The 16,148-nt window shown below is 36.8% G+C and overlaps 1 protein-coding gene across 2 annotated transcripts in view; it reads left to right on the forward strand.

Moving 5' to 3' along the window:
* LOC132268916 (protein HUA2-LIKE 2-like) overlaps positions 1–15,552 on the forward strand; it is a 30,730-nt gene extending 15,178 nt beyond the window's left edge. Inside the window, exons 5-17 of one of the 2 annotated variants that reach the window (XM_059769830.1) lie at positions 5,494–5,602; positions 5,709–5,821; positions 5,968–6,155; positions 6,303–6,762; positions 6,885–7,347; positions 7,457–7,633; positions 10,435–10,455; positions 10,498–10,553; positions 10,681–10,757; positions 10,893–10,954; positions 11,225–11,343; positions 14,878–15,045; positions 15,174–15,552. In XM_059769830.1, coding sequence (XP_059625813.1) covers positions 5,494–5,602; positions 5,709–5,821; positions 5,968–6,155; positions 6,303–6,762; positions 6,885–7,347; positions 7,457–7,633; positions 10,435–10,455; positions 10,498–10,553; positions 10,681–10,757; positions 10,893–10,954; positions 11,225–11,343; positions 14,878–15,045; positions 15,174–15,206 — 2,046 coding nt within the window. In that variant the 3' untranslated portion in view covers positions 15,207–15,552. Of the gene's footprint in view, positions 1–5,493; positions 5,603–5,708; positions 5,822–5,967; positions 6,156–6,302; positions 6,763–6,884; positions 7,348–7,456; positions 7,634–7,819; positions 7,873–7,990; positions 8,542–10,434; positions 10,456–10,497; positions 10,554–10,680; positions 10,758–10,892; positions 10,955–11,224; positions 11,344–14,877; positions 15,046–15,173 lie in introns of those variants that run through there. The other variant, XM_059769829.1, reaches the window with a different exon arrangement.
* The last annotated feature ends 596 nt before the right edge of the window (positions 15,553–16,148 follow it).

Genomic DNA, 16,148 nt, shown 5'->3' on the forward strand with positions numbered 1-16,148 from the left:
TATTTGACAGAAGTGAATTATCAGAAAATGAGAGGATTGAAAGATCTGAGAAATTTTAGTGGGTTACTTGAGGTATAATGATTTGCAAACTAAGAGAGCTCTGAGCGATTTGGCCTAACTGAACAGACAACTTATCAGTCTTGTAGACTATGCTGTTCTCTCTCTCTCTCTCTCTCTCTCTCTCTCTCTCTCTCTCTCTCCCCTTTCTATACCGGAATTTATTATGTTTTGTTTGATTAAGGTGGTTCCACTCCTTAAATCTTAAAATACTGTTTCAAATTCTCTTCTTGTTTTTGCGTGTGAAGAAGACCCATTTTATATTAAGTTTCAGGAGGTTTAGAGAAATGTGATTTGCCCATTAATGACGAGTTTGATTGTTTTTCTCATTTCGTTTTTGTTTTTGTTTTTTGTTAAAAAATTAGTAAAAATGGCTGAAAGGGGAAAAAGAGGAGGTGGTACTGCACAAGTCATTTTTTTTTTTCCTAGTTGGTAGTTGGTTGGTACTCACACACCCCACCTCCAAGGAATTGTTTGCACTCAATAGGAGTTGAACCTTAGACATGATGCTTCCTGAGGCACTAGGGCCGAGTGACTTGCCCACTCGAGCCAACCCCTTTGAGTTGCACAAGTTTTTTTTTGGTTGTGAACTAAATGGTTTAGTTGTATTAAGGACATAGGTAATACAATATTAGTTAGAAAAAATGAGATAACTAGGTAGATGGAAAAATTACTTTCAAAATCTATTAATTGAGGAGTACATTAGAGAGGAAGTTGAGGTGAATGAATTTAATATAGGAATTGTTACGACAAACGCAGCAAACCAAGAACAAATCACGAATCAAGACTGAAAAGTAAACATGCCACCCACAAAAAACACAAAGATCTAGCGTGGTTCGACACAAGTTGTGTCTACGTCCACGGTGAAGATTTGACGAATATTTTCACTATGTGAAAAATAGGAGATTACAATTTTCAGCCACCAAACCCTTGCTGTCACTCTCTCTCATTCGATCTACAATTTTCATGTTCTCTGCATCTCCCACTCCAAACCCTAAATGCCCTTATATATTGAGCTACAAGAGATTATTGAACAGGGTTCACAACCGGTAAGAAAAAAACGGGTCCAAAATTTTTCCTTGGGGGCGTTGCCCCTCAAACCCCTGAGCTTTGGGTCCACACAAAGCTCGGTCATCGGGTAAAAAATAGGTTGAAACGCAACCCAGAACCAAATTCGGGCAACAACATCATAAACCTCTACCTGGGCTCAAATTGCCCAAGTTCCGCAATCTCCAACTACTCCTTTCACCTCTTCAACATGCCCCTAAGGGCCTCAACAGCTGCAAATACCAGTGTGCTCGAATTGATGTACTAATGACTTAAGTCATCATATCCCCCGGATCTTCTGCTATCCTAATCTTCTTCAATTATTGAAGTGCAACCTGACATCAATGTGCTTGGTCATCTCAAATTACCAACCAGGCCTCTTAACCATATAGCTTCCTTCATGGCCTCTGTAGCTGCGCTGCCATGTACTGCAAAGTCGCCTTCTAACTGATCACACTCCCACAAAGAGTAAAGATATACCCAGTCAAGGACTTCCTTTCAAGATTTCCAGCATAATCTGAATCAATATATCCACAACACTTCCACACGTTGCCTCTGTCATATAGACTAAGCCAACCAACTTTTGTAGTGCCATCACAAGTACCACAATGCCAATGAACCCTCTAGGTCTATCCATGTATCTTCTCACTACACTAACGTGAAATGTTTGGCCTAGTGCACACCATAGCATACATGATGCCACCAACTGCACTAGCATAAGGAACACGAGACATGTGCTCTACCTCTACCAGTACTTACAGGTTTTGATGCTTGCATATCGAAGTGTTCCAACACATTCTCAGTGTATTTCCTCTGTCACAATACAATCTGCCCACTGTTCTATCCCTGTGAATTTCCATCCCCAATCCTCTTCGCGGCACCAAGATCCTTTCTTCTCAAATTCACTAGAGCCTTCAATGTTGATTTCAGACATGTTTCTGCAAGTTATCAAAATATCATCAACATACAGCAACAAGTACAAATACCATCTGAGAGCCTCTTGTGATACACACAACTCTCAAACTCACTCTTACAGTAGCCACTCCCAACCATAAAGGTGTTGAATCGCTCGTACCACTCTCTTGGAGATTGCTTCAGCCCATAAAAGGAGTTCTTCAGCAGGCAAAGATGATATTCCTTTTCCAGAATCTTAAACTCCTCATGCTAATGCATATAAATATGCTCTTCCAACTCACCATGCAAGAAATCAGTGTTGACATCAAGTTGCTCAAATTCCAAGTCATACTGAGCAACCATTGCAAGCAACACCCTGATTAAGATATGTTTCACCACAGGAGAAAAAACATCATTGAAGTCTACCCCTTCCCTTTATATATGGCCCTTCGCCACCAAGCGTGCCTTAGATCTTGCATCTTCCACTCCTTGGGCCCACACAAAGCTAATCATCGGGTCGTTGGGTCGAAAACCTGGAACCAAATTCGGGCCACAACATCGCAGGAATGATAAACAGGTTTACCAATAAAGTAGAGGACACACTTAAGAAGATGGGGAGTAGTAAATAACGGTAATCCCATATAATATACCCATAGAAGCTTGGAGAATGTTGGGGAATTGAGTGGCTAACAAAATAGTTCGAACTACATTCTAAAAGAAGGTGCAGTGCCAAATGAGAGGAGGAAAAGCACAATAGTACCAATTTACACAAATAATGGAGATGTAATAAATTGTGGTGATTATTGAGGAATTAATTAACGAGGCATACAACGAAACCATGGGAAAGGATTAATAAAGATTATGGAAGGAATTCACAGTATCCAAAAACCAATTCAGATTCATGCCGAGGAGATCAACAATGGAAGCTATATATTTTACTTAGACAATTAGTTGAAGAGGGTAGGAGTAAGCAAAACGATCTACATATGGTTTTTGTAGACTTAGAAAAAGTGGATGATAGGGTCCCAAGAGATATAATTTGGTGGGCTCTACAAGGAAAACAAATTCACGTGCAAATAATGAAAGAGTATTCAAGATATGTATATGAACACAAAAACTAGAGTTTGTACTTGTGGTGAAATTAGTGAGTTCTATATAAATATAGGATTCCCCCAAGAATCGATGTTAAGCCCATTCTTATTTGCAATAATTTTAGATGAAATAACAAAAGAACATCTCAGGGTGCATGATGTTTGCCAATGATATTGTGTTAGTAGATACTTCTAAAGAAGACTTGGCAATAAAATTAGAAATATGAAGAAATGCTTTAAAATCAAATGGATTGAAAATAGTTGAACTAAAACGGAATATATGGAATGTAAATTTAATAAAGACTCGTTTCTTGATAATATAATGATAATAACACTTGATAACTGGAGGATTATTCAAAATAATCACTTTCGCTATTGAGGATCAATTATATGAAAGGATTTATTGATATATAGCAATATAGCTAGTAGAATTGGATCGGGGTGTACAAAATGGAGACAAACTAGTGGCATCTTATATGATAAAAGAATAACACATAGGTTAGAAGGATAATTCTACAGGACATTATTAGGCTAACTATGCAAAATAGAGCGGAGTGTTGGGGCGTGCCTTTGACGTCTTCATGTAGCGGAAATGAGAATGTTAAGATGGACGGTTGGAGTGACTAGAAGAGATAAGAGGTACAAATGAAAGTTAAGAGAAAAACTAGGTGTGGCCCCCATTAACAAGAAAATAAGAGAATAGACTTAAATGGCTTGGGCACGCACACCGAAGACCTATAGATTATCCATTGAGAAGAGGAAGTTTAATTTCCATAGAAGTTAAGAGACGGAGTGGGAGACCAAAAGTTACATGGAATGAAGTTATTAGAAATGATTTTAAAGGATAAACATAGTAGGTGATATTGCGGGTAATAGAAAGGAATGGAGACAGATTTCATGTGGCCGACTCCATTCATATGGGAATAAGCCAATGATGATGATGATGGACTAACTTGGTTCTTCTTGGTGGCGGCTCAGAGGGAGTTGGAACTATGTTATTGGAGTTGGAATTATTGGAAAGTTTTTTTTATTTTTTATTTTATTATTATTATTTTTTTTATGGATTTTGTAATGAAAACAATGCAATGACATGTTATGTTAAAGTTATTTCATTTAAAAACTGTTAGTCTAATTTTACATGAGATGGATGCTTGTTGTTGCATCCTCAATCCTTTATTTTTCTTGAAACTTGTCATATACTGTTATATGCTTCATTCTTACCACATGGGTTCATTTAATTGCATCAGTGTGTTTTTTACCCAAATCTACTTTTTTTTTTTTTTTTTTGTCTGTATCATACAATTAGATCATCTGATGACTCAAAATTTAAAATAAAAAAAAAAAAATTATAAATATCACAATATTACAAGGAGTTGACAATCTCCGAGAGTACAAGAACAGTAGAATGAAAAGATACTATGGGGAAAATCAATTTGGTTATGTGTGGGTGATAGAATCAAGGATGAAGAAATAAAGTAGGAGAATTGAACTAGTATGAACACTAGTAGCAGAATGAGGAGAGAATTTTGCTAAAATGGAATATTTTTGGGGGACATGACTTCTAATATTGTATTTTGCCTTAGTGGCTGGCCGATTGAGTTAGCCAGCTCTTTCCTTTGTATGCAATCACAAAGTATCTCGTCAATCAGGAATGTATTACAATCCGCAATATTACTTTTCTACAGGTAACAAGTTCTTTTTTTTGGTAAATTTGTTTCCCACACTCATTTGTCCCATTAGGCACTTGTACGTTTCATCTGGAAGGAGGAAACACTCAAATTCCTTTGGTAAATAACAAATTTCTTTGCTGCGTAAGAGTTGATATGTATTTATTTTCCTTTAAGTGGAGAAAGACTGTTCGGTATCAGTTTTAGAGTTGCTCTTTGCTTCAGTGAAATTTAATTGTTTAAATGTGAGAATTTGTGGATTAGCTTAGGGTTTCCATTTTTGTTAGGTGTGATAATCAAAAAATGGTGAACAAAGATATGAATGGGTTACTTTTTGCAATGGATTGCGATCTTCCTTTTATTTGTTATTATTGTTTTTTTCGTACCCCAGAATACGGTTTTTTTTTTTTGGGCTGGTAAGAATGGAGTGAAACTTTGGCTTGTTGAATCTATTTTTTCACATTCTTATGGGTAACAGGTAGTTTCATGTTTGAGTTTTGGTCCATCATCTTTTAAACCCTTAGCTTATCACTCTTAAGATTTTCTAAGCTAATTGGGGGAACCTGAATTCCATGACGAGAATGGAAAAAAAAAAATACTATAATGATATTCAAGGGAAATGATACTGACTGTGTGAACTCTTTTTGTTTTCTTCATGTTCGTGCGGGTAATTGCTATTTACTCAGTTGTAATGGACGATACATGTGTATTAGATCTCAGGACTTTCTATAATACAGGTGGTTGAAATTCTTGCTCGTAATTTGGAAAGGGAGTCAAATTTACACAAAAAGGTGGACTTGTTTTTCCTCGTTGATTCTATTACCCAGTGCTCTCGAGGCTTGAAAGGTGATGCATTTGTTATTTTACTGTATCACAACTGACTTCTGAAGTCCGTTAATGTCTTTTCCTCTGTGTGGAATTTTGTTATTCTAAATTCAAGTTCAATCCCCAGGTGATGTTGCTGGTGTATACCCTTCGGCAATACAGGCGGTGCTCCCCCGCTTATTGTTGGCTGCTGCTCCTCCTGGAAGTAGCGCACGCGAAAACCGTAGGCAGTGTTTGAAGGCAAGCAATGCTTATATAAATATTCTCCTTCTCCAAACCCCCCCGCCCCCCTTCTCCCACACACACCCACCCACCCAAAACACACACACACCCCCAAAGAAAAAAGGAAAAAAGAAATTAATCATTACTCCTCTTTTGCTTGATAGGTTTTGAGGGTTTGGCTGGAAAGAAAGATCCTTCCAGAGTCCATTATCCGCCACCATATTCGAGACCTTGATTCCTTCAGTAGCTCATCTTCTTCTGGTGCCTTTTCTCGACGCCCTTTACGAACAGAAAGGGCTTTTGACGATCCTCTGAGAGAAATGGAGGGTACTATCGTCAATGAATATGGAAGGTGTGAATTTGTATCCCTTTTTTCTTTAGACCATTTTCATTGAACAAAATAGACCATGCAAGATGTGACTTTTTTGAATCCCTATCAGTTTTAGATAAATAACATTTCTGTATTATAAGTTATTGAGTCTTTATCTTATTGCTTCAGCAATTCAAGTTTTCAGCTTCCTGGTTTCCGTATGCCCCCTATGCGCAAGGATGAGGACGAAGGAAGTGATTCTGATGGAGGGAGTTTTGAGGCTGTTACGCCGGAACATAACTCTGAAACCCCTGAAGAACAACAAAGAACTGTCATACCTGCAATTGAAAAACACAGACACATCTTGGAAGACGTTGATGGTGAGCTTGAAATGGAGGATGTGGCTCCCTCTTTTGAAACTGATTTGAATGTTGCTGGAGTAAATTCTGCACAGCCTTCACATCATCAGTTTGAACAACAATTTCCACAGCCCTTTGCCCCTCCACTACCTGATGATGTCCCACCATCATCTCCTCCTCTACCAACTTCCCCACCTCCACCCCCACCTCCACCACCTCCTCTCCCGCTGTCTTGTTTGTCTAATCCTGTTAGTAATGGTGTTGATGCGAAGCTATTCATGGGTACACATGTGGGTTGCAACACTTCATTTTGTTATCGTTCTTTCTTGTTATTGTTACTGTTCGTTTGGAAGTGGCATAGTTTCTAATGCAATACTTGTTTGTTTCGTTTTGATTTGGCATGCATGTGCAGAATATCAAGGAAAACTTGCAACAATCTAACCCTCAGCAGTCTATTGCACCAGGAATCAGCTCAACAATCTCGGATACAGTGCATTACCGTGATCCTAAGTGCAGAGATCTTCAGATGCAGATGCATATACCGGACTCTGGAAGCTCTTACTCTTTCAGCAGTGTTCCTATCTCCCATCCTCCAATTCAACAGCTGAACAGTGTTCAACCGACAGATGGAATGACCTTGGAAAATAAGGCTTACCATCTGAGGCCACCTCATCCAGCACCATCTAATCAGTTTTCTTATGTTCAGACAGATCAATCAGTGCAGTCACGGAGGGAGGTACCACCCCCTTCCTTCCCTAACAGATTCCATTTTTTGCCGAACAGAGAAGGAAATTTTTACAGTGACCATGATAGAATGAAATTAGCCCCACATGATCCTAGTGAGAGCTGGAGGTTTTCAGTGCCTTCTTTTTCTGGTAAACTTCTTTAGTGAGTTCAGCCCATTAATGGATTTTAGATCGTGGCATGCCATTTTTTGCTTTTGTGTTTTTCTAATTACTGGATCTTTTTGTATCCTTGCCTCAGGTTCATACTATCCTGACAATGCCATGGCATCATATGGACCTGCTCCATACCCTGGCCCACCTTGTGAACCAGCAATACCAAATTATAGGTGGGGTTTCCCTCACCGTGCTATAAATCATAGTGAATTTATACCTAATAGACCACCCTCCGAAGGTCCAATTCCAGTGGCAGCCAAAGGTGTGTGTTTACCCCATCATTTATTATTATTTTTAGAAACCTGAAATTGTCTGAATGCTGTATCCTGTTTGTCTTGCCACTGCTCTTAAAGCGTATTAATAGTTGGACTAAGAATACGTGGCTCTGATTTAGCTTGTATACCATTGTTGCTAGAATTTGTCTTCTGATTGCTTTTTGGTGATTCAGCTCAAAGCTTTTGGCAACCAAGATAAGCCGTCATCATGGAGCTACAGCTACTAGTATGTTATCTTTTTTCATGTTCTTTTGGTAGAATTATGGGTGATTAAAGTATTTTTATTTATTTTTCATTTTTCATTTTCTGCATATTAATTACATTATGGTCTCTATGCTTGCTAGGTATGGCCTGTTTTGTTCTCTGGGTCCTGCGGCTTGTTCAAAAGTTGTGAGATAATTTTATTGTCAACTATTTACAGAAATTTAAGGTTCAATCCTCAGAGGAGGGTGTGACGCCATGGACTGGCATGCTAAGTGTGTGATTGTATATATGTATTGTATCATCTCTTTCTGCTGCTTATACAGTGGAAAAATGGTTCCGGCAAAGACTGGAAGGAGCTGTAACCTATCTCTGGACTGTTGACTTCTTTTCATGTATCAGTTGTCTTTTTTATAGATTTTAGAAAAATTAGTATTTTTTTTTTTTCTGAAGCCCCTTGATAGGATAATTTTTTTGTTAGTTTTTGGGCAATTTGGTAGGAGCGTCCATTTTCAATCCTGTATTTTACTTTTCTAGGAGCTTCTTCATCCAACAGTTTGAAATTCTTTCTGGTAGGTACTAAAAGTTCCTTTAATATATTTAGTACAACATTGTAAAGAGTTTTGACCTGCATAGCTGGATCAAATGGTCGAAATTGTAACAATATAATCATTGAAGAGTCATTTATTCTCTAGTTTGATGGGATGCCCATTTCTTTAATAAGATAGAGCAATTAGCTGCTGGTTCTGTGTTTTGTTTTTGGTTTGATTTTGGAAAGTGATTGGATCTCTAGTTCAACTAAGTTTGTTGGTACTTTTTTGTGTTCTCTATGGTATTTGAGTTGATTGATAAACTAAAAATATCATATTGATTGTGTTTTTCCAAAACCACCACCCTCTTGTAACATGTCTTTTAACTTCTTCATCTTATTTATTATTTTATTATATTTTTTATTCTTCTTTTTACTTTTAGGCCTAACCCCAAACTTTTTTATTTCCTTGCTCGTGCGTGGAATAGATGTTTTAAGGTCTAACATAAAGATATAATAGTATAATAATATATATGGCATACATGTTTAGCTGCCGTGTGCGGTTCCTTTTGCTCTGACAACTGGCACATATGTTTATTGTTGACAATCTTGACACATACGGTAGCATGATGTCAAAGTTTGTTTCTAAAGGCGGTTCATTTGGGTCTCCTACCTGTTTTTTTCACCAAAATCTCTTTTGTAAACGGAGGTTTCAAAAGTCAATTGATTAGGTGGGAGCTGTTTTGATTAGTATTTTAAAATGGAGGTGTTATCCCTTTCTCAAGTCCCTTTAGCATGAGTACATGTGGCGGATGAAGATGATTTTGTTTAACAATTATGGCGTATTTTAGTTATTACTAAAAAAAATATAGGGTATTCTAGTTATTTTTTATATATAAAAAATATATGGTGTTTAACTATTATATATATATTTTCCTTCCATTCCTGTACCTAGAACTCTCTTGTACAAGTAAATATAATATCTTTCTAAATTTTTTTTTTCTCTCTCATCATTGATAGTATTTCTCTTTAATTTTTTTCTCTCTAAAACAAACCTTAATAATTTTTTTAGTATCAACAGAGAGCACAACTCGAGAAGAAGACGTTGCTTTACCTACTCCAAAAAATCAGCATTCCAATTTCAACTTCTTCAAGAAGATCAAGAGAAAAAGTGAACAACCAATTAAAAAATTTCGGTATAAATAGATAAAAATAATAATAAAAAAAAAGATATGTGAAAAGTAGAGAGAAAATTAGATAGAAAATTAATCAATTCTATGACTAATTTCATTTGTGTGGATTTATTTATTTTTTATCTATAAATTTTTACACTTAAATATTCCTTCTTCAAATTTTAACCTGTACACTAATACAACACCCTATTCCTAAATCCATATGAATTCCGATAAAATTTGAATCAACCCCAGTAACTAATTAAGCAGGTCCACGGGCAGTACAAGGTCAATATAGGGAGGTTGTTGCTGGAGATATGAGAAATAAGATTGAAGAAAGAGACCGGGGTGTGTGTATATATATAATTATACAAAGTATTGTTATGTTATGACTTTAATGATTATTTTGATTTTTACTTTTTTTTTATTATTATTTTTGTTAAGACGGAGTTATAAAGTAAGATTAATTTTATATATATATATATATATATATATATATATATATAAATATATTTGTTTCGAAAGCTTAAAAAAAAAAAAAAAAGTTAAAACAATTATGCATACACCCTACCTCGATTGAGATTTAAACTGTGAACCTTCTTTTTAAAGGAGAAGGGGTAATATTGTTGGGCCATTTAGTCTTTTAGTATTAAAAAAAAAGAAGAACAAAGAGAAGTAAATGTCCATTTTGTATATTATGACCCTTAAATTAAATATGCCACGGGATCCTGAGACCCAGGCATTATAATATGGATTAATTCAACTGAATGAAATGAAGACCCCACCAATTCGTCGTGAATTTCTTCTCCTCCTCTCATCTCAACTGTTACTAGAAAATAATTAATTATTCAATTTCATCTTCCAAAATACTAATTACTAGGAATAGGATCTCCTTCAAGTGGTGGCGGTGGTTCCTCTAGATCTTGAAATTTTGCAATAACAGACACAGAAATGGGTGCTTCTCAATCAGTTCCAGAAAATTCTATCCATGAATTCACTGTCAAGGTTATTCTTCACATACTTTTCTCTCTCTCATATATATATATACACACACACACACACACGCACATATACATATGCAAATCGTTTTTCTTGGAATTCTCAGAAAGCTTGATTTTGTTTAGTGGTGCAGGATAGCAAGGGAAAGGATGTGGAACTCAGTATTTACAAAGGAAAGGTTCTTCTCGTCGTCAATGTTGCTTCCAAATGGTTCTTTCCTCTTTTTTTATCCTCTTTTTAGTTACGTTGGAAAAAGAAATCTTTTTCTAACCCTAATTTTCTCTTGTTTTTGATACTGATTTTGAATTAATTTTGTGATTGTTATGTATGTGGCGACTCAAACAGCGGCCTCACAAATTCGAACTACACCCAGTTGACTGAACTTTACAACAAATACAAGGATAGAAGTAAAGATTCTTTCCATTTTCGGTTCCCTTTCTTTTTCTTTTATTTTAAGAATCTTTTTATAATTCTCTACCTTTTGAGTAACTATAAAATACCCATTTAAAATTTTGTTTTAACTTGGTTTCTGCTATTTGGTATATCATTTTTTACATCTTTCATTGGCATGCTGTAATTTTCAATTTGGGCGGTGTCATTCGTTGAGACCCGAAATATTTGTATATCCATGCACTTATATATTATATATTTGTACGAACTTTGTTGGTTGGTTTCAGGTTTTGAGATATTGGCCTTTCCATGCAATCAGTTCTTAAAGCAAGAACCTGGTACAAGCCAGGAGGCACAAGAATTTGCTTGTACAAGATACAAGGCTGAATATCCAATTTTCCAAAAGGTAACCAGTATCATAGGATATTAAGATGCTATCCAATTTTTACATTTTGTGCTTGGTTGGTACTTTCTAGGTTTGTTGGATATGGAACAACATATTATTGTGCCTTCTAATTTTATCGATCATAAACTCATGCATCATGTTACAGTGACTTTCTGTGATGCATTATGATCCCAATAACTATGACATGGTTCTTGACATCAGCCTTGTAATCACTTGATATGATTTTTGACACTCTGCTGTAATCCCTGAGATCATAGTGTGGTTGTGCACATGTGACACCTCAGCAATTACTGTGTGGTTTGATCAAGCATTGTGGTCTTTCAGTTATGGTGTGAACATTTGGTGTTGCTTTATAATCCAATTAGGAATACTTGGGTTTTCTTGGTTTAGTGGTTTAAGGGAAAGTAAAGATGTGATATGAGTTGCTCGTGTTTTGTCATTAGCAATTTAAGTAATGATTGGGGCACACATAATTTTTTGGATTATGTCTCAATTAGGTTATCCGAGAGACAGGATAACATGACAGTTGAATCCTCACTAGCTTGTGTATGTATAACATTGAATATTATTCAATTGTAAGTGGTCAAGATGAAAGTACTCCAATTTTGATCTCCAAAGCATTTTCAATCTCTCTCTTTTTGTATCCCACCTTATATCTTCCAAAAGCTACATTCCAATGGTTCTGCTCTTCAGATCATGAGAGTTAACACTTAATATTTCCGATCTCTTACGTTCACAAACTGCACCTGAAAATCAATGTCTGTAATGTGTTACATGTCATTGAACTTATTGCTTCTTTGAGTTTTCTATCGCGGCTAATAACTTTACATCCTTTAACCTCTTGAGGATCTCATTCCTAAGGATGTGATCAATCCAGACATCCTAGAATATATAAAGAAATGGATGATTCTTAAACTCTATGGATGAATAGGGATAAATGTTGCGCTTTGTTGTGAGTTAAAAGAGAAGATTTGGATTGGCCAGAGTTGCATCCTCCACTTTTGCCTCTGGATCAATGTCAAGGGTCTTTCAAGACCTCTGTTCTCATCATCATGTCCATTCACATGTTGCCCGCCACATGAATTCACCCCACCCAAAATTCTTTTCAATTATAAGCCGTATCACTAGTTATAACTAATTTCTTAAGGTATTTTTTAATTATTTCATCCCATATTAATTCTGGTTTACCTTTGTCTCTTACCTTCTATTTCAATTAATAGTCCTTTTTTTTTTTTTTTTAATTGGTGCATTTTATGGTCTATCGATGCTCTGACCCCATCCAAGCCTACAATCTCAAGTGCCACAATCAATCTCTCTCACATGTTCATTGCTAATTCTGTCCCTTCTAGTTATCCTATCGTCCATCTCAGCATTGTCATTTCAATAACATGAATAGGTTGTTCTTGTTTCTTTGTCAGTGCTCAACATTCTGCTCCATATAAGATGGCTGGTTTGATAACAATCCTACAAAATTTCCATTTCAACCGATTTGATGTTCTTTTATTACATAATATACCACTAGCTTGTCTCCACCCTCTCAAACCCTCTCCGATTCTACTTATTACATCATTACATATCTACCCCTCACTTTGTAATATAGAACCTAAATGTGGAAATGATTATTCTGAGTAATCCATTGATCTTGTAAGGGCGTTTGGTCTCAATAAATTGTTCTGTCTGGCTCCCAAAATGGGCCCTCACTCTTTTGTATTAGGAACAGTTTAATTTTTTTTCTCCTCCCATCACAGAATCATGCCAGTCATTCTTTATCTCGAACCTGAAAATTCAACCTTCCAAAGAAAACCTTGAGAAGAAAATTGGTAATTTCAAAATGATCATTCTGGTTTTCTAAGTTAATTGAAACTGAAAATGAAGGAGATCTCCCCAAGTACTCCTTATACAGTAGAGGCGTCATTATGACACACCTTGAAAGGTTGTCCCCTAGACTCCTGGATGATATTGATGGCTATCATCAGGCATTAAGAAAACAACACTCTAGCAGATGTGGTTAAACCAATATGCCCTTTCATCTATCGCATTTAGTAAGCAGGTATGTCAGCTGGCACCTTGTCTCCCACATGATATGCATGCACTGTCAGCATATGAGTATCTTGTGCGTGTTGGACAAAATGTGGATACAATATCCCACTTCGCTCGTGTCATCAAGACCTCAGTCCTCAAGGCACACTCCTCATGAGCCTCTACAATGATGGGCCACAGACTTGACCTTGCCGCGTGCTGCTTCTTATAATGATATGACTCTCCACACTTGGACTGGCATACATTCCCTGCCGTCACATAATCCTCCAGAGGATGGCACATATTTTGTCTCCCTTGAACTAAAACTCCACACATGGGACAGAAGTGGGGTTTACCATGCTTGGGACTCACATATGGCTGAAGCCATCTTCCAAACCAATCAAGCTCCAAGAGGCTCAATCACTTTGCTTTGCATCACCTTGTCCCATCAAGTTAGCTTCATGGAACGTGTACCTCAATGCATCTTATGCCTACATGGTTAAGGCCCAGGGAACTCCCTGAACTTGGTAAGTTGTCAAATGTGACCTCGGCCTTGCATCGCATTGGAGGGCATTGTAGGATCTTATGTGTTTTTGACTGGGCAACTGAAATCAGAGGCTTGCCTTGGTGTGGTTTATCCATGGTCTACATGTTCGTCACGTCTTGCACCTTTTACACATAGAGTCTGTTGGAAATATTTCTTATGATTCAGTGTCTGTTTAGCATTGTTGTCCTGACACTTGCTATCCTATGCTTTCCTGTACTACTGCAAATAGAGGGTTTCTCCTACCTCATGAAGGGATATTTTCTGGAGGACAATGCTACAAAGTAGGGACTGAGGGAGGATTGCAGTGAACTCAAGATTGTTATCACTGTTGGATATCTCTCCATCACTCACCTTCTCGGTTTTTACCCTATCCCAATTTTGTGGATCTCCTTTATCTTACATGTAATACCACCATCTCTGCAACTGGACCCCCTAAAGTAAACTCATGCTCACCAGTTGTATGGGCTTCGCATTTAAAAGGCTGGATTACCAAGTCATGTTATGGTAATGTTGTTCTACTACAAATTCTGAAGGATCACGACATGGGGAGAGTTTTTTGACACCTATCCTTTTATTGGAGTAATTATTATTATTGGAATCCATGATCAATGTGGATTGCTTAGGGCTCAAAGCAATTTAAGGTGTAAGAGTTGGTTTTGCCTCCTTTTTTGCCTGAAAAATTAGCAGAAGTTGAAACCCATTTCTAGAGAGAGAGATTATTCTTCCCTATGCCCCCGTGGTTGCATACTGTATTTGTGCATACTATTTACCATATGCATAGGCTTGTCTACCAATACCTATTAATGCAATTTGAACAATAATTTCAAGCTCTGCAAAATTTAAACTGTTGAGTCTAAAAGTATGAACAAAATTTTAAAAAATCTTATGTTATGCTTTGCGAATTTGGTCAAAATTCAAATGGTTAATTAATAAGATTAGGTAATTGGCTGTTTTTTTTTTTTATTTAGGTACGCGTCAATGGGCCAGAAACAGCTCCCATCTACAAATTCCTCAGAGCAAGTAAAGGTTCATTGTTTGGGTCTAGGATCAAATGGAACTTTACCAAGTTTCTAGTTGATAAGGAAGGGCAAGTCATCGGCCGTTTTGGCCCAACAACCACACCATTTGCCATTGAGGTAGCTCTCTTTCTCTCTCTCTCTGTCCTCTCTCTCTTTCATATGTTTGTACGAGTCTTTGTGTGTCATCTATTTCCTTGAATTTTTTAATATTACATTTCTTGTCTTGCCTTGATTTTCTAATGCAGAAAGACATCCGGAAAGCGCTGGGAGATGTGTGAGGGACTTGTAAGGTTGGGTGTAAACTGAATTGATATAAATTAAGGAGATGGTAAAGGTGAAGAAGAAAAGATGCTGATGCTATATTTGGTTAATTGTTTCAAATTTGTTGGTAATGTTTTTTTTTTTTTTTGGGTCATAATATTGCTGTTGTTTAAACTTTTTGCACTCTGAATACTGTAAAAAATCTATATTAGGCCATGAGATGTGAGTTGTTCCTTTGAAACCCTTTGCGGATGTATCTATCTTGTATCATTGAAAGTGGTACCTACCAAGAGTTGTAGGCTTGTAGCCGAGTATTATTTCCTCACCCTTTTAAAGAGAGAATAATAAGGTTACTAACGGATCTATTTAGGGGTTTCGCACTTTAATAGCTTGGCTGGCTGACCGTACACATCAAAACGTTTCTATTTATGCTTCATTATTGTGAAAATGTACCATACAGGGGACATTAAGGTTGGTGGTGAAATTGAATTGTGGAGTAAACTCGGTGTGCATGATACAGACGAAGTATTAAGCAGCACAAGAAATTAAAAAAATGCTGAGTATGGTTTTTTTTTTTTTTTTTTTTAATTGGTAAATCCAACACACGCCCTTTTGTCCGGGTTGAATCCCGCCCCTCCTCTTCGAGGATGAGGAGTATATACTGTTGGGTCAAAGGCCTTTTGGTGCTGAGTAGGGATTTGCTTGTCTCAGAGTGGCAGGTTACTCTTAGACGGTAGAAGAGAAGCACGTCTCTCTATCTCATGCTCTCACACATGCACACACTGCTTGTAATAATTCCCAGAAATTTTAATAGTTTGACATTAGGATAATTATTCGGGAATCACTCTAAGGAAGGTGGTCGTACATTTAGAAGTTTTAATGTAGAGAGCATAATAATTAAACTTAAAGCCTAAAGCAGGTAATATATATAGGACAATTATGTGTCAATTTATTATTGG

The sequence above is a fragment of the Cornus florida genome, unplaced genomic scaffold, assembly GCF_030987335.1.
Source record: "Cornus florida cultivar Cherokee Brave unplaced genomic scaffold, ASM3098733v1 CherokeeBrave_3.0.0_Hap2_Chr08, whole genome shotgun sequence".
Classification (NCBI taxonomy): Eukaryota; Viridiplantae; Streptophyta; class Magnoliopsida; order Cornales; family Cornaceae; genus Cornus; species Cornus florida.